Source organism: Platalea leucorodia, assembly GCF_965183815.1.
Source record: "Platalea leucorodia genome assembly, chromosome: 7".
NCBI classification, from domain to species: Eukaryota; Metazoa; Chordata; class Aves; order Pelecaniformes; family Threskiornithidae; genus Platalea; species Platalea leucorodia.
Window position 1 is genome coordinate 12,202,898 of NC_138829.1, and position 25,730 is coordinate 12,228,627.

At 51.4% G+C, this 25,730-nt stretch overlaps 1 protein-coding gene across 18 annotated transcripts in view; it reads right to left on the minus strand.

The window, feature by feature from the left end:
- The window catches only part of MARK3 (microtubule affinity regulating kinase 3), a 65,274-nt gene extending 63,738 nt beyond the window's left edge, over positions 1-1,536 (minus strand). For 5 of the 18 annotated variants that reach the window (XM_082318717.1, XM_082318714.1, XM_082318728.1 and 2 more), the window contains exon 1: positions 794-1,536. In XM_082318717.1, the coding sequence (XP_082174843.1) occupies positions 794-844 (51 nt within the window). In that variant the 5' untranslated portion in view covers positions 845-1,536. The remainder of the gene's footprint in view (positions 1-793) is intronic. The other 13 variants (XM_082318720.1, XM_082318713.1, XM_082318712.1 and 10 more) reach the window with 5 other exon arrangements.
- Between the last annotated feature and the right edge of the window lie 24,194 nt (positions 1,537-25,730).

Below are 25,730 nucleotides of genomic sequence, written 5' to 3' on the forward strand. Positions count from 1 at the left end.
CTTTAACCAAAGTTTCCACTTTTTATGCCAGTCCAAAACATAAGAAGCCCTCGCAAAAAAAAAAAAAAAAAAGATTCCTCTGTCAAGCTTAGCATGCGTCTTCTAAAGAATATCAGATAGCCTTTACAGAAAGCCGAATACAAAGTTTACTGATCGACTCATGTTAGACTACAGCGAGTGACAACTCCCTTCTGTTTATCGTTTGGGGACATGTCAGAGCCTATGCAGGGGGGGGAAGGAGGAGGAACAGGCTCCCTTGTCTGGAAGATAATTCCAATAAAGAATCCCTTTTAATGTCATCTGAACAGGTGACTAGTCGAACAGCGTCATTATCATCTAGAACCCTGCAAATTAAGCAGGGAAGAGGCCTATTATCTAGGTCACCTAGCCCACCCCTTCCAAAGATGACTCCTGTCCGTTTACCGGAGGTTTATTCGGCTGCCTTTAGCAGCAAGTTTGCCCATGAGGAGAAGACAGCAGCCCACCGGGCCCCCCCTCCCCGCCGCGGGCCCCCTCTCTGCCCGGTGACCGCCACAACAAACCCGGCCCTCGCATAACGCGTTCGGGAGGGGACACCGGCTTTGCGGGAGGGATGCAAATGCTACGAACCAAGCGAACCCCGCTGCGGGGGGGGTGGGGGGTGTTTAAAAAATAATTAATCGAAAATAAACGGGTAACGTGGGAACAGTGAACGCGGGACGAGGGTAACGGCAGCCCCCCGCGGGGCGACGCCCCCGCGGCTGGCCGGGCCCGGCGCCCCCGGGCCGGTCCCCCCGCGGCCGGCGGTACTCACGTTCTCGGTGTCGCGCTCGTTCACCGTGGGCAATGGAGTCCGAGTGGACATTTTACTTCACTCGGGCGGCCGCGCTGCCCGCGACGGCGGCGCGCACAGACACACACACGGGCCCCCGGGCCGGGCTGCGCGTCTGCTCGGAGATGGTGGTCGCAGGGAGCCACCATGAAGGACGAGGTGGCTGGCGGGGGGCGGCGTCGCGTCGGTGCCCCCCACCTCCGGCGGCGCCCCACGCCCGAGCTAGATCCCCCTCGGGGAGCGGAGCGGCCTCGCCCCCTCCGAGTCCTCCGGGATCATCCTACGGCCAGGCCGGGGTCCGCGGGGGTCAGCAGCGGGGAGGGGGCCGCCTCATCAAGCGGGGAGGGATGGAGCCGGGGGAAGGGAGGCGGCGAGGGAGCGGTTCCGGGGAGGGGGGGGAACGCAGGGCGGGCGGGCGGGCGGGGAGGAGGCGGCAGCGGGGCGCCGCGCAGCCCGGCTCCTCTGGCCGGCCGCTCTCCGCCGCAGCCGGGGCACGGCGGCTAGCGCAGGCCCGCTGCCGAGGGGGCTCCCCTCTCCTTTCCCCGCCGCGGCCCCGCTTCACCGGGCCGCCGCTCGCATCCCGGCCCGCCCCAGGCTCCGAGAAGGCCGGCACCCCGCGGGCCAGCGGCCGGGCTGGGGAAGCTGGGTGCCCGCCCGACGCTCGCCTGCCTGCCTGCCCCCCGCCCCTCCGCCGCTCCCGGACGAGCCAAGATGGCCGCCCGGCTTCCTCCGCGCCGAGCCCAGCTCCGACATGAACCGGAAGGGCCCGCCCCCCGCCCGGCCGCGCCGGGGAGGCCGGCGCCGGCGGCTTGTTGCTAGGGGCCGCGGCGGGGCGGGGCGGGGCGGGGGCCGGCAGCGGCCGCTGGGGCCGGGCCCGGGCCCGGCCCTTCCTCGTGTGGCGGCCGCACCGCCGCGTCCTCCGGGGATCGGTCAGCGGGAGCCTTGCCCGTCCCCGCGGCCCGGGTGGCGGGGCGCAGGCAGGGCTCGGCCGCCCTTCGCCCCCCGGAGCAGCCCCGGGGCGGCGCGGCCTGCAGCGGGGGCGGGGGGGGGGGGGCGCGCTCCTAAACAGGCCCTCGGGGAGCCGCGGGACCCCCGGGGCGGCCGGGCCGGGCGTGAGAGGAGAAACGGTGTGAGCCGGGGCGGGGAGCTGAGGGGTCGGGGAGCACCGTGGGGCAGCGGGGATGAAGCCGCGGAGGGTGGCGGGAGAAATGGCAGCCTCTCCTCTTTGGGGGGCCGGTGACCGGAGAAGGGACGCGGGGACAGGCCCTGCTGCCCGCCCGCAGCCCGCAGCCCCAGCACTGGCGTGTGCAGTCCCGAAAGGCGCCTGCCGTACGGCCCGTTCGGGGCTCGGTCCTCGGGTCTGCTCCTGCCAAGGCGTGCCCTCCCTTCCCTTGGGCTCCGCCGGCCCGGGAGGTGGTGTGTGGTCAAGAAGGGACACAGAGCACTGCGTTTGCATACCAACGTGATGCTTGGTTCGTTTGGTGGAGGAGGGTGGAAGCCTGGGCTATCAAAACGTGCCTCGTATATCCAGTAGTTACTCTGCACAATCATTTTTAAGCGTACAAGGACGATTGCAGTATAGTAATGAGTAGATCTAATTCTGAATTAAAAATGAGAAAGAGAAATAACTTGTGTATATTCAGTATATAGGTGGTTTAGAAACAATTCCATTTCTGTTTTATTACAGAGAAAATGTGAACCTCTAGAAAAAAAAAAAACCAAAACGCTAGATCTGGTGGGATTTGTAGAAACTTGGCATCTCTGGGGATCTGGCAGCCTAGCGATAACATTTTGTCCTTCTAAAGCATAATTTATCTGACAAACTTTATGTCTCTTATAAATATTTACCAGCTTAGCCTTGAAATCCATCCTACGATGTAGGTAATGCTTTCCTCGCTTTTAGAGACATGAGCGAAGAAAGATAACCTTTGAACACTACCCAATAAATATATATATATAAAAAATATATAAATAAAGTTACTTGTCTGTTACTTCATCATCAGGACTACAAAATGCTCCACAACACCTGACCTGCGGAAGGAGAAACCCAGTAGACTTGCATGACGCCTTATCTTCCTCACTCTCAAGTAAAGCTAACGCCTTGCTCTGTGTCAATGACAGGAATTTTGGATTTGAGTACTCGCCTCTTGTGCAAATGATCCATATTTCTGTGCGTACATATATGTCCGTGTGCGTATATGCTCAGACGGTACGTACTCGTAGCGCAGCTGCTCTCTCTGGGTAGCAGGCGGGACCCTTTGCAGGGAGAAGGGAGTGGGAGTTGCCTCTGTCTGGTTTGCCAAGGTCAGTCACCAAGACTGAAGCAAAGCCAGGAAAAGGATCCAGATCTCCTGACTCTCTGCTTTTGCCACAGGGCTGCTGCTTCATATTTTTCGGTTGCCAGTAGGCTATGTTCTTTACAATGTGTTTGTAAAAAATTGTAATTGACTTACAACAGAGTCGGAAAAAAGGTAAAAATAGACCGAGGTTTACTTGGGTTGTTAACCAGACTAATGCTCTCAGCCTGCGCTCACGGGCGCTCCAGCTGGCACGAGAAGGCTGAACTGCAGGCGTCGGAGCCGGGGAGCCATCCGCGGAGCGTGAGCAGCACGCCGAGCTCAGTAGTGCTGTTTGCACCTTTGGGTTTATCTGTCCCGGGCCTTGGCAAGACTGAGATCTGCGGAAGTTCTGTGCACAGGCACGAAGGGGTATTAAAGTAAGCTACGCGTTGTGTTATACGTACTTGTGTTGCCGTTCCATGGAAGTAGTAGTCACTCAGATAAAATCTGACCTATACAATTGGGGATATTTAGGTGAAAATCCTAGGCCTCTTGATGCAATAGGAGTTCTGCTATCGCCCTCAATAAAGCCCACATTTAATACTCACAGCCCAAATAAAAAGAGGCTGGGGTGGGGATGCAGGGGGAAGGGGAGTTGTGGGAGAGGGAATGTTTGTGTCTTTCAGAGTCATGTTTCTGATTGCCAAAGTGATTTTGAAATAAGAACTTTTGAAGAAAATGCTTGAGACCACAAAAATAACAGCAGCTTATTTTGCTGTTTTATTGCCAATAAATGGCAACATTGATTAGTGCTGTTTTTTCCATGTAGCAAAACCTGCACAGGGAATGACAAACTGCGTAGCAGCTACTTTCTTTTATATTTCATTGTTGCTATATACTGTTTCTCCCATTTAAACAGAAGAGTTTGTTTCAAAGTGTATTCATTTTCTTCTCAGAAATTGGGCCATAGTCAAAAAACTGATTGCATGGGTTTCCTACTTCTTTGTTGTCTATAAATATTCCGCATATTATCAGGTACTACTTAAGCTGCATTCATAAATCAGAAGGTGATTTTTTTCCTATCTAAAGGCTCTGAAAACTCAGAAAGCAGTCTGATAATCAAATCTTGCTTTCTGGTTCTTGTGCTATCGCTAGTGATAGTGACAGTCATTTCCTAAGTGGAACTTAGATGACAGTGTTTGTATGTTATCCAGAATAGGCTATAACTTGCGCTTTGAGTGTTACAGTGCTAACAGTTGTAAAAACTTGTTTTTGCCAATAGAGTTGGAGAATATGACTCAAAGACACACAGGAAGCAGATCTGCTAGTTAAGGTACCTTTTTTATGTCACTCTTTTGGCCATCACCACACACCGAAAACAAAAGAAAACAATATGATACAAACCGACATCATTGTGGTGAAGAATTTAGATTTTTTTTCTTCTGGACATTAAAAGTCACACTAAGAATCTCTTAACACTGCGCTGCACAGAGTAGACCCTAACTTGAACAGCATTTGCAATCAGAGCAAGAAACGTTGGAATTGGTTGCAATTGCTGGACAAAACATAGGGCTCGATTTTAATGTATTCGAATGCACGGGTTTTGAGTCTTGGTTCTGGAAGAAGGATTGCAAATGCAGAACTGACTGAGGAATTTCTGTTCCACTCACCTCACTTTAAAGGCTGGGGACTGAAAGACAGCAGTTGGTAGAGGCAAGCAGAGAATCAGCTGATGTAATTGTTATAGCTGCCTTGTTGTGCGCTGCAGCTATGACAGTATACACTGGCTGGGAATTTGCCCGAATATTAAATCATTTTAGTTTTTACAAAAATATCAGTTTAGACTGGTAGTTGTTAGCCCTGATGCAACTTTTTGGTGTTTCTTTAAGCCTTTACAAAACACATTTTAAAATGTGTTACATCTACAGGGATGTAAGCAGTATTATTCATTCTTTTTCCTATGCCTTACTGTTTTTTTTTCTTGTAGAAATTCTAAGATAATCCCATGCAGTGGAAGATTTCCAGGGCTGTTTCATCATCAGTGTTGCCTTTAAAACTAAGATCATTACTTGAGTTTGAAGTCATTATTTGTATTTGTTTTTTAAAATTTCGACTACCAAAGAATACACAATCTTAACTGTGTTTTATAGTAGGAAGAAGTGTGTGATTTTGAAAATGGGGATGACAAAGCTATTGATAGAAAAGGACCGATTACTGTCTGCAACCTGAATCAATAGTCCATGCTCAATTATAATGAGACCCAAGCGCAACCCACTGCAAGGCCAGGGCAAAATGTGGTTTTGACAGCAGAGAAGACAATGGAAGGAGGAAAGATCTTCCTCCTCGACTTCATGTCCAGCAGAGAATGAGATCTGAAAGGTGGGAGAAGATCTTGTGTGTGTTGCCTTCTTCCTTTCATCCGTGCCCATTTACCTTCCAAAGTTGGCTTTCCATACAGGAGAAGAGCAAGTCCCTGGGGACAGCAGAGCGGCCATGGCAGTGCAATTGCTCTGCATTCCTCAGGTATCGGGGAGGTTCAGGCACTGGGCTGCGACTATGAGAAAACAGGAGCAAACAGTGGTGGTTCCTGGACTGCACGCCTCATTTAATTCCTTGCCTGTAAGGCCAAGCACGCTGTGCTTTGCCTGCAGAGCCATATGGCATGGTGCATGAGATGTGAACCTTTGTGATGGGATCGTTATCAAGTGCCTGAACTGCACTAATTCCACCACCACTTGACGCAAATGCCTGTACGGATCATATGCTCTGGGACAGAATCACACTGCTCCAGAGAGCTGGGTGGGAGCATTGCTCTCGTGGGTTGGCACAAGGTCAGTGTTTAGAAAAGTGAGAGAATTGAAAATATCTCCTCAGCTTTCCGTAAACCTGACGCCTTGTGGGTTACAAAGGAGGTGCAAAGGGCAAGTAGCCAGTTGGTGGTGATGCTAGTTCTGAATTTGACTCTGCATGTTTGAAGCTAAAATAGGTGTTTTATTACAAACCTCTTCCATTCCCACTAGTGCATGATCCCAACAGAGCTGCGTCTTGAACATAAATCCTTTCGGGTGCTTTGCTGTCTGAGTCAGGCGCGTTGCTGTTCCTCCTACGCCATTTCCTGTGTGGTTGGTACTGAATCAAAGACTCCATTCACAATGATGGGAAAAGAATAGATGACTCCAGCACACGTAATGTTTTCAAGTGCAAATTAATAATTGGTGTGCCCAAGTGTTAGTGGGAAGTAATTGTTTTGTAGCAGTGAGATAGATTCCAGGGTTTTTGGGCACAGGTTATCTAAAAATGGTATAGCCCACGCTTGTTCGAAAAGGAATATCTAAAATTGTCAACAGGCTAATGGAAAGTACACAGCTCGGCTGAAATTCCCAGGGCCCACCATAAGCCCCGAGAGCTGGGTTTTGCTTGGAGAGACTTGCCAAGGAGTTGTTAGACAGAGCTTCCTTCTCCATCTCCAACCCCAGAGCATCTAGCATCCAACCTGCAGCTCCCCCCTGTAATAACCATTTGCACCTTCGGTGGGCAGCGGAGCCTCTCAGCCGCCGTCCCTGTTGGTTATACCCTTCCTTGCTCTGCTCTGAGAAGAATCCTTTATTTTCCAGAGACCTCCAAGTGTGTCTACACAGGCAGCTCAGTGTACACCCAAACCCACGTGCAAGTCCACCTTGTTTATAGGAGAGTGTGTGTTCAGGTCCAAGCTTGGGCTGAGCCTCGGTAGTCTCTGAAGGCACCTCAGGTGAAGGCCCAGGCAGAACCAAGCCTTGAAGTCCCTCTGTGTGGATTTCCCTGAAGTAACTTGTGCTTGATTTAGACTGTATCTTTCATTTAAATATCGCCAGAGGCAAGGAATCCATGAGCAACCCAGGAAAACTGTCCACGTGATCAAACTTTTACTCCCAACCAGGACTCAGCTCAGCCCACAGCCATCTCTTTAAGAGAGTGAAGAGATTGAAATCTTAGGGTCTGTCACCAAAAGGCATCCTATTCCAATTTGTAAGCACTAGCGTGCATGTTTTCTCTGATTTGTCTCCATCTTATCTATTGGTTTGTGCTGCGGATACCAGACATGGACATGGTATTCCAGCTGTAGTACCACGAAACCCAAATACAGATGTGATATAGCTTATTTTGCTGATGCCACAGCCAAAGAACCCATTTAGCCCTCTCAGATACTGTAACTCTGGAGTCTGAAAACCTGTGTTCAGCTGTGACTCACGTGCCCTTTTCAGTATCTCTGACCCTTCCCCTCCACATGCATATCTCCTATCTTGAGTATGCTTTATTATTCCTACAAGTATGATTTTTAACTTTCGTCGTACTCAAACGTGTATCGTTTGCCTGAGCGCAATTTTGCAAACTGGTTTGCTCCGCACCAGTGACACATCCTTTAATTTCCACCTCTTCTCTCCGTCTTAGTGTCATCTGCAAAGCTTATCAGTAATCTTTTCCTTTCTTTACAGTCCTTGATAAAATATCAATTGGTGCAGATGAAGAACCGGTATTGCAGGGTTACAGGACCATATTGCATTTTTCTGCCGTTAAAAAATTGTTGATAAGTAATTACTACCTTGAAAATTCACACAACGCACTGGCCATCCCAGGGTGGGAAAGGGCTAGAGGGGAAAATAAACAACTTGGAGAAAAAACAGCTGACTGCCGGGGTCTACTAGCGAGCAAAGGGAAGGGGCGCAAGGACTGAGGGCTCGATAAATGGTTGGAGGGGGACACTGAGCCAAACGTCTTGGGGGGCACCCAGGGAGCAGTGCCCGCTGTGCCCCAAGCACCCTGCCAGGAACACCACGGTGGTGCTTAAGGGATGATTAGTTAGACAGTCATTTTATATGTGTCACATTGGGTTTGTATTGTTCTGGTTTCTTAATCAATATGTCCTGCTGCAACAAGTTGAAGGCCTTAAAGAAGTCCAGGTGTTTTACATCAGCTTCGTTACATTTATCACTCAATCTTGCAATCTCCTTGGTGAAAGATAACAAGTCAGTTTGAAAGGGTCTCTTCCCATAAACTCCTGTTGATTGGCATTAATTATATTTCCCTCCCTTAATTCTTTGTTAATCTAGATCCATATGAGTCATTCCATTATACTGCTGGGACTCGTGTCAGGAGACAGGCCTATAAATACTTAGATCTTTCTCTCTGCCTTTTTCAAAAACTTTCCCAACATCTGCTTTCCTTTGGAGCTTCCCCACTGCCCAGAAAGTTACTGGACATCACATGCAGCTGTAGTGCTGTGCTTATGCATTGAAGACATCCTTGATAATCACCCTGACAAAGCCAGCCGCGTTATGTATTCTACTGAAACAAGGGGGTTTTGAACAATGAATTAACTCTGCAATCGTAAACAACCTTTGCAAAAGCATGGGAAGAAATATTTCCTCTGCATGTTTATCTTGAGTTTCTGTATCACAACGTAGTACTATGGCTACAAAGGGTCTTTTTTAAATGCACAGAGGATTTAAAAAAAGGATTTATGGAAGACCAGCCAGAGGGATGCACAGCACAGACGGGTTTTGTGTATGGTCCGCAGCATGGTGCTTCACGGCACCTTTGCTCTTTTCGTGCTAACCCACCTTTTGCCTTCCATTCTCTTCAGACAGTGACAGCAACCCAGGAGATGAAGAAACACGGCCATACTTACTACTGTTACTGTAGATGTGTAGTAACATGTCCCTTTTTTTTTTTTTGTTTGTTTCAGAACATCAAGGAGATGACAAATACATAACATATTTGGGCTTGTTTCGTAGGAAAAGATGAGCTGCTGATTTGAAAATACCTGCTAGAAGGTCAACAGCTTCAAATTGAATTGGAAAAATATCACATTAATGCTGTTGCTCCAATCCTGATTAGAATTCACATCACACAAGAACATAAAAACACTTCTGGAGAGAAAGAGGATGTTTTATCATCTAAGCACAGGACAGTTTTCAAGATGCATAGAAGAACAAAATGAATTAGAAGGAATGTTTTAATATTATCAAAATAAAAAGCAGGAATTAGGACTATCATAATTTCAAACACACGCAAATAGTAAGTCCTGTATTCATCTGCATCTGTCTTTATCTGAACGGGTATCTGAAGCTGCTGGTGAGGGCCAGGTTCCCCCCAGCCGCCCCTGCAGCGAGCCTGGCCGGCGCGCCCCGGCGGGGAGGGCGTGCTCCCAGCTCAGGCTTTGGAGGAACGGGACATCTTCATCCCAAAATAGTCAGGGCACTGGCTCTGTTTCTTCCTGGCCAAGAGTGCCGGTCACAGCTTAGCCTTTTTTTCACTGATGACAATAAAGGTTTCGGGATGAGGTCTGCGGTCTGTATGAATCACATAGCTCTGTATGACTTGCTTGAAGTGCCTGGTGCTACATAAACCTCATAAATGAATAGTCCCTTTTGGCAGCGAAGTCCGTGCGTGCTGCAGGTATTCTCTGTGGAGAAAATTCAGCCTGCGGCGTGCAGCTGAAGAGTTTTCTCCGTGTATCATGGAGTTTCCTTTTGAATAGCTTGCATTAATTTTCTTTTCACATGTTCTACAGCATCACATGATTTACAGGCAAACGCCTAACTACAACTATATTACATTAATTATCATTCATTGCTTTTCTTCCCTTTTGCCCTTCCCTTTTTTAGCCTGGTACTTCTCCTGGGATTTGTTGGACCAAAGTCTCCTTTCACCATTCTTAAAAATACCGCTGGAGCGGCCGCAGCCACGAGCTGCAGGGAGCAAGGAGGCAGGGAGCCCCAGGGATGCTGCACCACGTGAAGGGCACCCTCTTGCCTGGGGAGCGCTGCTTTTGGGGGGCTCTGCACCCCTCCCCTGCCCTCATTGAGTGCCCACTTTGCCACCTACCTTCTGCTGGCCTCTTTGCCTGTCTGGCAGCAGAATGATAAGTCTTCCTGGCAGGATTTACCCTTGCAAACATAGGATCCCGTTGAGCTAATAAATACTTCCCGTCATTGCCTAAGGTTGCCAACAGTAACATTCCCTTCCCCATTTATAGGAGATGCTGAATGTGGCGTTGGTACTATTAACACCTTTAATGTTTCTCCCATTAACATTTTCTGCCCATAAAAGGGGTTTCTTATTTTCTGTTGGTTCTGGTTTTACTTTCTTTTGTGGCTACTGAAGTTTGAGCCACCTGAACTTTGGGAGTCAGCCTTTTGAATTTGTTTTAAAACTTTCACAATAATTAGAGATTATTCATGCTGATTTTGAAAAGCAAGATAATATTGGAGAGAAATGCAGGGGTATGACTTCGAATGCTTTAGAAACCTTTTATACTTACCCTTTTTTTCAGTAGCAAGATGGAAAAAAGGAAGAAAGAACCAAAACACCCATGAAAAAGAGTCACCAGTAATTTTTAATATAAACCTTTTCTGAGACTTGTTGAGCTAAGGGAAGATTCCTCCCTCTGGAAGCCAGCAGAATGGAGAGGACTTACTTAAAGCAGATTTTAAAAGATTCAGTAAATGCTTCCTCCTATTTTTCAAACAGCTCTTGCTGAAAGCACTTTTGTCTGTCTGCGTTAGCAGATGAAATGGTTTCAACCCCAGTAAGAGGGGAGATGGGAGCCGAGCTGTTTCCCGCTGTCCCTGGAGGGGAAGGGAAGGGGACGGTGTCGGAGGGGCCGGGGCTGGATGGGCTGTGGGAGGCTTCTGGGGGGAGAAGAGGAAGGGAACACACATGTGGGACATGAAGGAAGATCTGACAGACTGGAAAAGCACACGGATCTGAGGGACGGGGAGAGAACTAGTGGCTGGAAAAACATGCGGGCACTAACCCCGGGGAGAATTTTCCTTTTGAGTAAATCCGCTCCTCTCCTAAGGAGGAGCAAATGGAGAGGCTACGTTAGGTCCCATGCTGAGTATGATCCTTGGTGGCTTGAGTTCTTGTTTCCTCATACTACCTGGCTTCAGTAAATATTGCAGTTGGTTGTTGCAGGGATGAGCCTCTAGGACACCCTTTAAGAGGAGGAAAATCATTCTGCCTCCTTATATGAGGCAGATGACCTGCTAGGGCACTTGTCCCCAGGGGACATTGCTGAAGGTCTGAGGCACCACCTGCAGCCACCTGAGACCAAGCCTGGGCTTGCCTGGGACCAAAGCCCGACCGCAATGAGTTGAGCAGGGATGTTTGGAGGCCATTAAAGGTCTCGTTTAATGGGGCTGCCTGTTAGAGGAAAACATGTTGTTTCCACAGGGCTACGTTTGCTCTGTGTTTGACATCACTGCCATGTCCTGTAGCCCCTTCCATGGCATTGTGCCCTTGGACTTCAGGATTTCTCTCAGGGTTTCTCCGGGAAGACCCAGCATGGACTGGGAGAGGGCTTGGGAAATGCACTCTGTCCTCGGCAGATAGTGGTGTGGGGCAGACACAGCCAATGCAACTCAGCAGCGCTGACAAATGCTATGTAAGCATCTATACACACACACATACGTTTATACCCCTCTGTGTGTGCATACATACAACAGGAAACCACCTTCCGCTCCCTTCATAACAGACCCTCCCAGTATCTGTAAGTGTGACACTCACTCCCCTTGGGAATCCATGGAGGCTCTAACGTATAACAGAGTAGGATTTATCACGTTCTCTAACACCTAGTGAAAAGGCTAATATTATTTTCTAAAGTACTGCATTGGTTTTGGGTTCAGCTATATTGCTTTTAATATTTTATGTATGTGACTATGATGTACTGCGATGAAAACACCCTTATATCTTTTTCTAGTAAGTGCGTCTTTCAAAACAAGGAATGATGTCAAATGATGGCGAGGAGCTCTGGATGTGGAAAGCACAAGGAAATGCATAAAAGATGAAGTCCTATTTATGTTTCTTGCACGCATGCAAAAAAAAAAAAAAACACCAACCAAAAAAACAACCCACCTACATTAGAGAAACGCTATTCAAGCTACAAAGTAAATCAGCTGGCATGTGGCCTTTCCGTACTTGCACATTAGGATCCAGGCTTTAATTAGAGGACCGCATGCTGCTTTTCCAGAGTCCCCAGCATACAGGACCTGCTCTGGGGGCACAGAGCTGCACCTGGGAGAGGAGTCCCCTTGGCTTTGCTGCCGGAGGTGGGGAGGCTGCGGAGCTGGGGGGGAAGGCGTCTCCCCAGGGGACTGCAGCCTGCAAAGCTGTGTTCAACAGGGACTGCAAACCTCCCGGATGCTGAAGTCCAAGGGAAGTTTGTGCAATCAGCTGCAAAGGCAGCGTGGAGCCCACACGCTGGCCGGCACGGAGAAAGGAAAATCTCAGAGCTGCTCACCGGGATACGCTGACCGCGCACGGCCGTGCTGTGTGGTTAGCTGGGTTAGAGCAGGTACCTCTACTGGGAGCAATATAAATGCATTAGTGCAATGGAGTGGGCTGCTTTCCCCTACGCTCAGCAGTTAAACTGCTTTAGGGCTCACACAGGGCTGCTTCAGGTATCTCTCCGAGCAGGATTTTTGCTTAGCTGTTGTTCTGCAGGTGAGAGCCATCCATTTTGTGTGCGGAGGCGAGCCTGGGTGGGGAGCCTTGAGGAGACAGTGAAATGAGAAACATGCAGAGGCAGCCTTCGTTCCGTGTCTCCTAACGCCGGAGCGGCCGGCTGCGTAACCTCGGCTTTCTAAAGGTCGCTTGCACGCGTGCCCGCCTCTGCGCGGGCGCTCCTGGGTCGCAGCGGAGCAAACTGGAGATCCCCAGTGGGCCCACCATGCCTTGGTGACGGGGCCAGCAGCAGAGCCAGAGTGCCGAGGCCGCCAGGCAGAAGTGTGACGGGAGCTAACAAAGCGTTTGCCACAGTGGAAGGCTGCCATCCACAATGTGTCAACCAACGTGAGACGTAGGCCCAGAGTGTTTCAGCTGATGACGGAGGAGAAATGCAGACGGGAATATTTTGTTCATCCCAGGCATTGCAGGGGACACATCCTAATGGGGAGAAGGGACTCCTCTTTCCTCTTTCTGTCCCATGTCCTCTGAAGTCCAGCTCCTCCTCTCCCCCAGCTCCTTACGCCAACTTGCCCCTCCTCGTCCATCCCACCCCCATCTCAGACATTCCCCCTCTGTCCCCAGGACACACGCATCTCTTTACCTCTTCATCTCAGAGCTTTTTGTTGAGGACAAAATGTTATCCCCCAGCCTCACCCTTGCCAAACTACCTTGACCGAGATCTCCTGGCGCAGCAGCCAGCTGGCGTGTCCCAGGCCAGCCCGGGTGGTTGGAGCCTGGCAAAACGTAAGGGACTGAAACAGGTTTTACAGTCAGAAACGCTGGGCCGTGCTGACAGCAGGCAGCACTGCCAGTCGGCAGAGACATCCTGTGCCCAAGCAGCCCACGAGGATGGCTGGCAAAGGCAGGGCATGTTCCTGCAAATTTAGTTCATCGTGGCCATGGTGTTGTAGCCATTAGAACACGACTTGTGGATCCTTCTGTCTTATTAATCTGGGAAAATAATTGGTTTGCTTCTCATGAGCATCCTTCGGCGTCAGCAGTGCTGGGCTTCTTGGTGAGCCATTTCTGGGAACCGGATCTGCAGTTGGGAACAGACACTTCTGCTGAAGCTGGTGTCTTCTGCTTTCCACCAGGTTCTGGCTCTGAAATTTGGTTCAGTTGCCCTCTTTCCTGAGCAAGCTGAATGCTTGCATGTTTTTGTGGGCTTGTAAGCATTTCATAACTTAATAATAGGCGACATTAATTCATCTTTTTGCTCTCCTTTTACCCTTTAGAAAGATGGAAGTTATTTTTTAAAAATAAAGCATTGCATATGCCGCATGTGGGAAGTGGTGATTTCTAGCTATGGACTGAGGGGGAAAAATTGTATAATTTATAACTATATCACAAATAATGAGTCTGATGCCTGCATTACTGTGATTTTACACTAGTCTAAAAGTGGAGTCATGAAGCCGAGAGTCAGCCCCAATATGTTATCACTCCATTGCAGAGCTACTAAACATTGAGAACCAGATCCTTGGCTTAATAAGAAGAGTTTCATTAACTTTATTTTTCAGTTCAGCTAATGAGCCAGGCTGCGAATCCTTTGCATGATTCAAACCCAGCACTTCTGCACCAGAAGGTAGGCTGGGGTAGGTGTGGAGTCCTGGACAGAAATCAAGGACTGGCAAGATGTCAGGAAAATATTTGCTCATCTGGACTGCCTTCAGTGCAGCTACCCTGACTTGTCCCAACTGATGAGCTGGCCCTGAAGTCACAAGGCAGCACCCGAACCTGCAGCATGCTGCTCAGTGCCTCTGATTTCTTTGAGAGACACAAGTGCAAGGCAGGACGAGGTCCAAACCTCCTCGGCAGTGTGAGTTCAGAGGAGCAGACGTTTGCTGCTGACTTGCCAACGCTCAGTCTTCTTCCAACATACCCACATCTACAGCAGCTCTGCTGCCTTGGGAGGCTGAGATGTTTGAGCTCGATTCGTGGCACATGCATTGAAACACAATATGGGCAGGGTGAAAAACCAAACCAAACCAAACCAAACCAAACCAAACCAAACCAAACCAAACCAAACCACAGCAACATGAAATGCTGAGGTATAGCTGCCCAAGTGCAGTTTGTGTCCTTCCAGCCGCTGCAAACCGTGAATAAGGAGGGAAGGTGAGGCCGGCGTGAGGTCCCCTCTGCTCTGCCGGCCCCTGCCATGCTCTGTGCCACAGGAGATGCTATCCCAGCAGATGGCAAAATGTGGCAAACTGGACTGGGCTGCGAGGAGCCCAGGGCAGACTCCCTGCCCAGTACACAGCCACACATGCTCCCCTTTGCAGCCTGTCTCACTGAGATGGAACCATGTGCTATTTGCCCTTATGGGCTTATCCATCCTGACATCCTCGGTCTGCTCTGTCCCCACCCCGCTGCTGGGAATATCACCTCACTCCCAATGCTGCTGCCCGTGGGTGCCTGCACCCCTTGCTGCCGCAAGGCGGGCTGCCTCTCGTCCTGCCCGCGCATCCGCCGCAAGCTCCAGGAGCTCCCCAAAGGCTTGATCCTCCTTTTGTGCCAGAGAGACAGCTGGTATCTCCACTGCCGGCAGCAGAGTCCATCCTGACGTTTCCCTGCTTAAACGAGAGAAAACTCGGGCTCCTTTACTGCAGGAGGAAGATTTCCTTGCTGAGGGAAGAAGATATCCCCTTTCCTGCCCTCCTGCCAACAAGCCCTTTCATTACAAGCACTAGTAGACCTTTCACTACAAGCACACAACAGGGAAAACCACGGGTTTGGATGCCAACCACAAATTTTCTAGTCCAATGAATCTTGCATTTTTCATTTCCCCAGCAGTCCCTCCAGTTGCAGGACCAACCCCGTGGCAGGACTCGTTCCTCTCCCTACACAAGAGGGATGGGATGGTCCTTCAGTAGGTTTGCCTTTCCCTGGGAGGAGAAGACCCCCGGGGCCGTGGCTCCCCATCCCTGCGGCAGCTCCCCATCCCTGCGGCAGCTCCCCGTCCCCGCGGCAGCTCCCCATCGCCAGGGCCGGCCGCCGCGTGCTTTCCCGGTGAGGTTACACAACGGCTGTGGGGAACGGCATGTCAGGACAAGGCGCGTGAGTCACCAAAGGTACCGGAGTCTTATATAACCCCGGCACACATTTTTGGAGTGCACTTCAGCTGAAAGGGCTGTCAGGAGCCCTGACAAAAGCGACAGCCTGGGAGGAGCAGGGCAGAAGAAAGCAAATACTGCTGTTCCTTTTTCCCCCGCTCCTTACATTCGATCCTTCTGCCAAGACCTTCTCCAGATCCAGAGGCCCTGGGTAGTCGGAGGACCAGGGACCTCACAGTTCCCATGGTATGTGACAAGAGCTCCTCCAGGATGGGCTTTACTGCAGTGTTTTGGGTCTGCGTCTGAAATCTCCATAAACAGACCACATTTACCTCCAAGCCCACCGTTCTCTGCTTCTGGCCCAGGGCTTCGCCTTCTCCTCCATCAGCTGAGCCTGTGTAATCCCACTTTTCCCTCTGCGCTCTTCTCCATGCTGGTATCACGAGCCTTTCCTAGGATTTCTGCCACCCCGTCTGCACAAGCTGCTGGGCCTACTGGGGTACAGCAACAGTGGGGCTGTGCATCTGACCCCCGGCTGACAACACACGTCTGAAAGCCCTTGTACAGGACCCACGTCAGGATCTCAGCAGGGTCTACCTGGGGAGAAGGGCTTTGCTTGACTCGTGGTCAGTCCTGCACGCTGACAGAGAGGGATGTGACATGAACCCAGCTGCCAGCCTGGGAGCGTGGCACGCTCAGAGGTGTAGTTTAAGAGAGTGTAGGCGAGGATCAGAAGAGTTTCCAAGCGACGGGGTAAATGTCCGATTGCTTTAACTTGGAACTGAGTGCATCAGGCCCCAAGTCTCACGATGCAGTCAGCGGGTGAGCTTTCACCAGCAAATGCTCATTTGTGAAAGCCAAGATGTTTTGTGGTTCAGGCTCAGCTAAACTTTCATCAGGTGGCTCTCCTGGCTCCAGGACAGACTCTCTGGACAAGCCCAGGGCCAGAGGAGTGCGAGGGGTTATGGCACTCACCTGAACCACAGGGACCCCAAGCCAAGCTCCATCCCATGCTTGCCAGCTCCCACCAGCAGCCTGATCCGGAGCCAGTGAGCTAAGGAGATGCAAGATGTCTGAACAGCTCTTGCAGGGATGGTCACTCTTCTCCACCGTTAACCATTAACTCCTCCACCAAATTTAACGATTTGCATCATGACTCCAGCTCTCCCAGGGAGCGGGAAGCCTGGTCCAAGTCCTGCACCTGCTGAGGTTGAGTTGTGTTGGTGGAGGGGAATGGGTCACCCGGGGGGACAGGAGGACAGAGAGCAGGACAGGGAGCTTCTTGTGTAGAGGAGAGAGCGGCAAATGAAGGACTCTCTCTTTATGAATTGAACAATTTCTGCATAAACATAAAGTTTATGGAGCAAAGTCTTGGCTCCATCCCAGCGTGGAAGGGGAACACCGTCTGCAACCGCTATATTACGGGCTCCCCCGGATGGCCGAGGCTTTCTGCAGCGCAGCAGAGCACAGCTGCTGTGGAGGCGGCCAGCATGGCCAGGACTGACTTGCCAGCAGCCAGGAATGGCAACACGTGGGCCTGGGAAAACCAGGGGCACAGCTCGGGGATGGACTTTGCCGAGCGGTGTCTGCCACAGCCGCCAGCACAGGGCTGGTGTCTTTGCAGGGAAGCAAGGACCAGCCCCAGCACAGCTCCCTCTCACCTTGCTGGGGTTTTCTCTACATGGAGGAGGGTTTTGGGATTGAGCTCGGAGGCTGCGTGAGTTGTTTAACTGATGGGACAGATTCCTGGTGGGTGCTTCCTCCAGGCGTGCGCTAGCTCAGGCTGGGGCACGCTGTGCAGCACCTTCCCCCCGCGATGCTCAGAGCCGGTGGGGAGACTGAGAGCCACCTCTCATGGGCAAGAAGTCCCTCTTCTTCTAGCCAAAAGAACCCAAATGTCTCCCCTGCGTTTGGATGCCATAAACTTGAGCTGCATAGACTGCACATCTCCATATTTTACAAACACAGGCCAACCCTGCAGGCATTACTCATTCCAGGGAGCCTGGAGGGGTCCTGCAAAAGAGCCAGCTGCTTCCACAGCTGGAGGGAAATGATGCACTTGGCAGCGCACCCCACGGCTGCAAAAGCAAACCCGCATGCGCACACTAGCCTGGGGCACCCCTGCTTCCCGGGCCAGCTTCTTACTGGGAAGGAAGCAAGGCTGAGAACTGACAACCTCCTCTCAGTGGTGGTGCCGCCTGGCCAGGAGGCTGGGTCTGCCCTTGCCCTGGGGCTCAGGTGGCAAGGTGCCACCACATCACCTGGGGCCAGTTCCTGGGCCTCTTCCCCCAGGGAGCTGCTTGCTGAGCCAAGCAAACCCTGCGGCAGAGCCGGCCCTTCGGGGCCATGCAGATTTTGACAGCCCAAGCGGCCTCCCAAAACGGGCCGGCCAGGTGCTGCTGCGACAGGGCAGGGAGGGATGGCTCCGGACTTGGGGCTTCCCTTCCCCGCGAAGCAGCTGATCTTAACCGGGTACATGAATGTCAACAGGTGCCATGGAGGGAAGAGGGACAAGGGGATATTGGTGCAGCTGGAGGAAGTATTTATAGCTGCTTTTGAAAAAACCCTGTGTAGATCACATCTCTGTTAACGTATGTAACACAATCGGGAACCTGAGCTTTTCATGATCCCATGGCTGCAGGATTTCCTGTGGAATCCTCTACCGGCCACAAAAACAAGCTAAAAATAAATGCATTAAAAATGAGACACATACTGAAAGATGTGCATGCCTGTGCCTCCTCTCTGGCCAGTGAATTGGGAAGTGGCAGCAGGGGTAGGGAAGGGGACAGCCCCTGGAAAACTCTCTGTAATAACTGCTCTGGTGGGTCCCAGTCCCCAGAGAGCTCCAGGCGTGCAAAGGTGAGAGCATTCGCTGTAGACAAGGGTTTCAGGAGCCCTAAACATAAAAAGCAGTAGAAGGTATGAAATGGGAGCAACTTGCTTCCCATCAAAAGCTCAGGAGATCCAAATGCCTCGTTGGTTCATCCTCCTCTGAAAATCTTACCGGGAGTTGATTTCCCTGAATGTAAGAGACTAGGTCTGGTTCAGATCTCCCTGGCTTTACACACCCTAGTGATTCAGCTAACTCTTGAGTTTTAGTCTCCATTTTATCCAGGAGGAAGAGAGCAGAAGCAGATCGGGATTCCCCCAGCAAACCGGGCAAGCCTACCTCTCGCCTGTGCAGCTGGTCCCCAGCTCCTTCCAGCAGCACCTTCCAGCCCGCGCACCGGAGCAAACAACACCACGAGGCTCAGAGCTCCGGAGGGGCAGACCTGCATATTTAGCGCTCCCATGTATTCCAGAAAAAGACGCAGAAGTAATGTTTTTCCATGCACTGAAAGATAGACAGGGCCGCCAGTTCATCTTTTGCAGCTACTGGGCTGCCTGTCAGACTGGCCAGCGAAAGGCAGGGAGAAGGTTTGGGGCCTGGTATGGATGCTCATGAGCCAACCCCGATAGGTAGCCCCATGACAGAGCATCCATCGCTGCTCTGCAGAGCCTCCAAAGCCCCCCATGGCCACAATCTCCTGCCACTGCCACATCCCTGCAGTCAGGCCCCTGGACACCAGCTCCATTTGAATTCATGGCTGCGATAGGATGCACTTTACCTCCTGGAGGGAGTGTTGGGGGCAGACAGGACCCGGAGAAGATGACAGCATCACCTGGCAGCTCCGCTTCTCACCCTCCCTTGGGGTCTTCCCCTCCTCTGGAAGAGGGCCGGGATGCCAGAACACCTCCTTCCCTCCCATGGGTAAATCCATCACCTTGGTGCTGCTGTCTGACGCCTGCATTCAGTGTGTAGGATCACCCATTAACAGGATACATCGTTAATTAGGACAGCACCAGAATTCCTCAGAGCTACTCACAGTGTCCCTTGGAAGGAAGGGAGCGAGATTCCCTGCAGCTGAACTGAGCCTGAGCTCCATACCCTCTAATTACCCGAGGCTGTCGTGATTCAGTTATTACTTGCAGCAAACCCCCTGCATGCAGCAGAGTGAAGGAAGGAGGCTCTTTCTGCAGATTAATTCAGCCGCTGCCTTTGTTCCAGCGCCGTCGCACCGCATAGCAGCTGCTTACCCCGCACACTCCTGTAACTGGACTTTCGGCAGAAGCACGGACTCCTGGCTGCCACCAGCCTGTGGTTGGGTTTTTGTGGGATCACTCCAAACAGGGGCGGCTCTGTCCCCTGTCCCCTGGCAGAGCTGCCTCCTGCCACCGGCCCAGAGGCGGGAGGGAGGGGGCCTGCCGCAGCACGAGCGCTGGGGAGCACAAAATGAGTTCCCTGCAGTTCACCAGAAAAAATCCCTTCCCAACGGGGTGTCTTGTGCAGAACAAGCTACAGATGTAAGGGCTGATCCCTGGGTTTAATTTTTGGAGTGATTTTTAAGCAGCACCAAGGGAAGGGAGGTAACCCACTGAGAGAGAAATAGTTTTACCCTTTCTGTGCTGGTGGGGAAGATGATCTGCAGGTCTATTGTTGTCTACCTCTGTTCAGTGTTTGGAGGTCAGACCTTGTCTGCTTGGATATCTCTGAATATCCAAGCTAGAGAAAAGCAGCATAAAGTCCTTCACATCTAGGGCAGCATCGTCTCTCATCTTATATACTTTTAACGTCTTTGGCTCTGATACATCCCCTGTCACAGCACGTGCACCCATTCAAAGCACTTCTGCAAAGCTTCTTTTCCTGGCTTGTTGCTTTGACAGGTTTTCTTTGCGTTGCGTCCCTAGCTCTTCTTTCCTCACTGCATCCAGGAAAAAATGATCTGTCTTTTCCTGGAAGGCCCTTTACAGCCTTTTCACATCAAACCTGCGGTGCCAACCAGAGATGGGCTGCTCCTTTGCTGGATACTTGCCATGTTTCCCAGGGAATTATATTCCTTCTTCCTCCTACAGAGGTATTTCTACCTTGCAGAAAGGTTCTGTGACCGTCTCCTCATCTTCCTTTCAAGCCTTCTTTAAAAACTTTCCATTTAACTGTAAACTGGAGACAAAGCAAATTGTGATACCCCCCAAAGTCCCACCCGCTGCTGCAGCTGTGACCCTCCAGCGGGTCTAAACCACCGCCAACCCCATGGTTGCTGGATCTGATCTGATCTGAATTCTCTCAATGCCAGGAGGCACACAAGGCGCGAACATCGTTCTTCCACTTCGATCGGTCTGCGGCTGCGTGCTCTGGGGTCCCAAGGGCCACAGCGCAGTCTTCTGTTGGTTTTTTCCTCAAGACATGACCGATCCAGTTCCATCTCCTCCTCCTCACTTCATTACTGATTTTCTCCATCTCCGAGTTGATGCTCGTCGTTTCTGCAACTTTTTATTTTCTTTTTTTCTGGGAGGAGGTAGTTGGCCTCCTGCCCAACCCCCATGACTTGGAGGGCCAGTGGTTTTTCTGTCAGGGTGGCCTTCCCTTAGGCTGCGTTGGTTCGCGGCACCTTCTTCAATTTTATCTGGTGCACCCTCCAGAGAGGGATCCCCTATCCACCACCCAGGGGACGCGCCTTCTAGCCGTGCAGCCCCAGCCGAAGGATGGTTGCTGGATACCCCATGGATATGTGGCTGCTCCGCACAGGCACAGCTCGTTTTGTTTTTTCCCCTCCTGCAGCAGTTCTGCCAGCCTCAAGGAGCTCCTTGAACCTCCTCTGAAACCAAACAAGCTCAGCCCCTGCCATCACCCTTGGTGGCCGGCACTGGAGGCTGATGGATCCTGTCCCATCCCCAGGCTCTCTGCTAAGCTGCTGAGCCCGCCTTGTCCGCATCCACCACCCAAACATTTCTGGGTTTGCTTCCTTGCACAGGTGGGTGCCTGCAAAGCAGCCTGGGGCTCTGCTGGGTGTGGTAGCTCTGAGGCGGGCAGGCTGTGAGAAGCTCTGCCGGGGCCATGCTGTGGGGTTGAGCTCCCTGGGGTCTGATTCCCAAGGGAGCAAAGCACCCACAGGTGAAGCAAGAGGAACTTGAGCCACCCCGCAGCTGTCTTCAGGCTGATGCTGAGACATAGAGACTCCAAGGAAATGGCAATTTCCAGAAATGGGAGCCTACATTCGTATTTTTTTTCTCCCTGCTGCGGACTGGAGCATGGTCTCGGTGAAGGCTGGCAGGTCCCAGCCGCCGCAGTGGTGACTAGCCAGGCAGGGTGGATCCGGCATCCCACTTATCCTAGACTGGGAGTGCAAAGCTGCCCAAGCTTATCCCCTGCTGAGGGCAATCCCTGCTTTCCCAGTAGCAAAAATGAGAAGAATCAGCCCCAAAACACCCTCCCATCCTGGGTCGATATACTCAGAATAGTGTCAGGAGCACTCAAAAAATCATGATGCTATTAATACAGATGGGAGGAGAAAAAAATATTGTTTTTCAGAGCTGGATTTTGGGGTGTTTGAATAAGAAAGACCTACTCAGAATCACTGTATGGCATCACGGCTGCTGTGGGGGCAGCCACATCAGCCAGTCCTCTCCCCATCCCAGCTGGATGCACTGGATGCAATCCAGTCCTCACAGGACTGCAAGGCTGGGGTTATTTTTCTGTAGAATTAACCCTGATGGTCCCCAGCCCTCTCTCCATCCTCCATTAAATCCATTTTCCTATGAAACTGGAAACCTTGATTAACAGCCTGCTAGGGGAAGCAAATCCCTGGGGTCTTTCTGCATGCCCAGGAGACTGTCCCTGCTCCAGGGTAAATGTATGCTTCATTTTTGCTCTGCAGAAGAGAGAAAGGATTGAGCTGTCATCAAGCAAGACAACAGATTCACAGGAAAAACTAAGAAAAAAAAAAAAGCAGTTTCTTTGGAAGTCATTTTCTCTTAAGAAGTTCTGTCTGCATTTTTTATTAATAATACAACACCCTGGATGTGTCAAAAAAAAATGAGAATACATTTCCTGATGGGGAGCTCCAGCCTTGCAGAGCCAAGAGGTGCAGCCGGGTTGTCATTTGCTTCTTGGAATTTCATTTCCTAATCAACACGTCTGTGAAATCACTGTATTTTCAAAGCTTAGTTTCCAGAGCTGCTGGGATCAAAGTCTGGGGAGGTGGGGAGAGAGTGGGGAGGGGGAAACCTGCCATCTCCATCAGCAGCACAGCACGGAGAAAATGCCCACCTGGGAAAGCCTAAACAAGGGGTGGTTTAATGCCCCAACCTGGGTTTAATGTTTCCGAGCCGAACAATAAAATAGGGATGCAGAGACCCAGCTCTCATCACACTCTGCCTTTGGGGGAAAAAAATCCACTTCTTAGAAACGCAGCGACTCCCTCGAGATTTGCAGGGTCTGGCTGGTCCCTCCTGGGATGGGAGCACTACAGAGAGCCGCGGGGCGCAGGGGAGGGAAGGGGGGGCTGCAGGCACCCTCCCGGAGCCCCCCGTCCTGCTGCGGGTGATGTGAGTGGCACTGCCTTCATGCTATCCCTGCAAACAGCACTCAGCACCCGGGCCCAGGATGACGACTCACACGGCTTTTTGACTTCGGTGTCCAACTGGTCCCACCTCCCGGAGAGACTCGGGGCCGAGCAGCCTTTCCCCAGGCATCTCATCTCACAGATATCAAGAGAGAGGAGTTCAAATACATTAAAATTGCCCGAATCTGAGTCAGACAATCAGGTTTTTGCTTCCTTGACACCTGCAAGGCCAGAAATTCACTTGTCTGGCAGTCACCTAAAAGCCCTTCCAGAAGATGCAGGCGGCGCTTGTGTTTGAAGTTAGGAAGACATGGGGAAAAAAGAACATTTCAAAAAAACCCACCCTGCTGTCTTCATTTACCAAAAAAATATATTTTTTTTCCATTTTCAAGAAAAGACATCGCCCCAAAATTTTCCCTTTTTTCCATGATGATCTTTTCCTGCTCACTGTGTGTAGAGATGCTGGGCAAAGCTTGCCTGATGCTCAGCAGCTACTCGCACTGTGAAACCACCTTCTTGAGGAGCATCCCTTCGGTTCCTAGGCAAGAAGGAGATGCTCACACATGTCTCCCAGAGATATCCATAGCCCCTGGGCGAGCGGAGTCATTTGGCTCCAGGATGCTGGTGGGAAAGGTTGGGTGAATCAACCAGAGGTGCTAAGGTGATGCACGGAGCTGTCAGCCACGTGGATTTGCACCCACTGCTGATTTGCAGCTACTTTTTGGGTGGCAGCTTGGTCAGCCCCTCCACAGGCACGGGCAGGCGCAGCATCCCACAGGGAGAGGTGAATCCACGCTAGCGTGCCCGGCAGAGCTACATGGATGCAGCCAGATGCCGGAGGTGAGTTTTCAGACCAATCTCTGCCAGAGCCAAGGGGATGGCAGAGCAGCCGGTGCCCCCAGCACTCTGCACTGGCAGACGACTCAGCCTGCATCAACCCATCCCACCACTCCTGTGCCACCTCTCTCACTGCCCAAGCAAAGCCAAGATGCTCAGCCCTGCTGTCCAGCAACAGCTTCAGGTGGGATCACGTAGGGAGCTCTCTCCTGCATGGTTGATGCTTTTGCCGTTGTGCTTTTCATTTAAGTTTTGCTGCGTGCAACATAATTGCAGAAAAATACCATCACAGGAGAGTGGGAAAAAACCAGATACTCAGATTCATCCCCTTGGACTGCTGGGCAGGAGCTGGACGGCGTTGCCAGGCCATTAGTTGTATTTTTTCTGCAGCTCCCTGTGGTTGTGAGTACCCCTCACACCAACACAGCTCTTCGGAGGTGTTTAATTACAGCATCTCAGGGGCCATGAATGCAGCTGGAGGGGGAACCATGGAACAGCAGGGTGCTGCGTGGTGAGTCACTGGTGCCTGAGAGGGGACGGTCTCCTTCCCAGCACCGCCACCGCAGCCCGCGCTGGAGGAGGAAGGTTGAACCCCCGAGAGCAGCAGCGGGACAGGGCAGGCACCCACATGGGCAAAGCAGCACCCGGCTGCGTGTGCAGGATCCCCTCGCGTGTGGCATTTGGGCAAGGGCAGCTGGTGAAATGGCTCGTTCACAGGACGCGTTACCTGGAAACAGATTCAGCATCCTCTGCACTGCAGCGTTCGCTCCACCGGGCGTGGCGATGTGGTACTTGTTCCTGCAGGCAAAAGTGCTGCCGATGGTAAGCAGGCTACGTATGGCCTGAATATATCCCCCAACATAAAGAACATCATTTTGCCCTCGGAGCATGTGAACTGAGATTACATGGACCAGGGGTTTAAGGCCATCCTGCATAACACAGGCTGGAGGGTATCGGCAAGGAAGTCAGCTCCCCGCGTGTAACGTGGATGTGCTCTGTAGCTTCTGGAAGAAAATATCTCCTGATTTATAGACTGTGTGTCATGGAGAGGCAGCTGTATCTCTCCCTCTCTCTCAACAGCAGTTTCAGGAGAGGATTATTTCCACCACCCTTATCTCCATCCACCACCTGCCCCATCACACGGCTCCCCACTGTTTCCCTCCAGAGAGGCGTCTCCTCCGCTGCAAGCCCATGGCCGTCTGAGCGTGGAGGGTGACAAGGTGGCCACTGTGGCACCCCCCTGTCCCGAGGCTCCCCATGTCTCTTGGGGCGCTGTGGCGGGCCTGACCCCGCTTTCCACAGGGGCTCTTGGCAGGGCCAGGTGTGAGGCCAGGGCCGGGATCCCCCTTCCCATCCAACACAGAGAATTTTGCGCTTATTCCCCAAAAACGTCTGGAAGGAGATGAGTGCTCAATGGGTACTGGGAGAGAGGAGACCAATCCTGGCAGATCTGAAGCCATAAAATATTTGGGAGTGTGAAAATTGGAGGAGGGGGGGATTTTTTTGTGTTTTTTCTTTGATTTTCTTTTTTTTTCTTGTTTTTCTTTTTAATTTTCTTTCTTTTTTCTTATTTTTTCTTTTTTTCTTATTTCTTTTTTTTCTTCTTTTCTATTTTCCGCTTCATTTTATTGTTTTTCTTTTTTATTTTCTTTTTCTTTTGTTTTTTCTTTCTTTTCCTTTTTCTCTTTTTCTTTTTCGTTTTCGTTTTCGTTTTCTTTTTCGTTTTTTCTTAGTTTCTTTTATTTTTTTTTCTCTTTCCCTCTGTCCCTTTGTGTTCGCTGCCGCCGCAGGGCCGCTTTGGGCCGCGGCCGGGGCCGGGGCGGGCGGTGCCGCCGGCGCATGGGCGCCCCCTGGCGGCCGCGCCGCGGCAGCGCGGCGGGCGGGG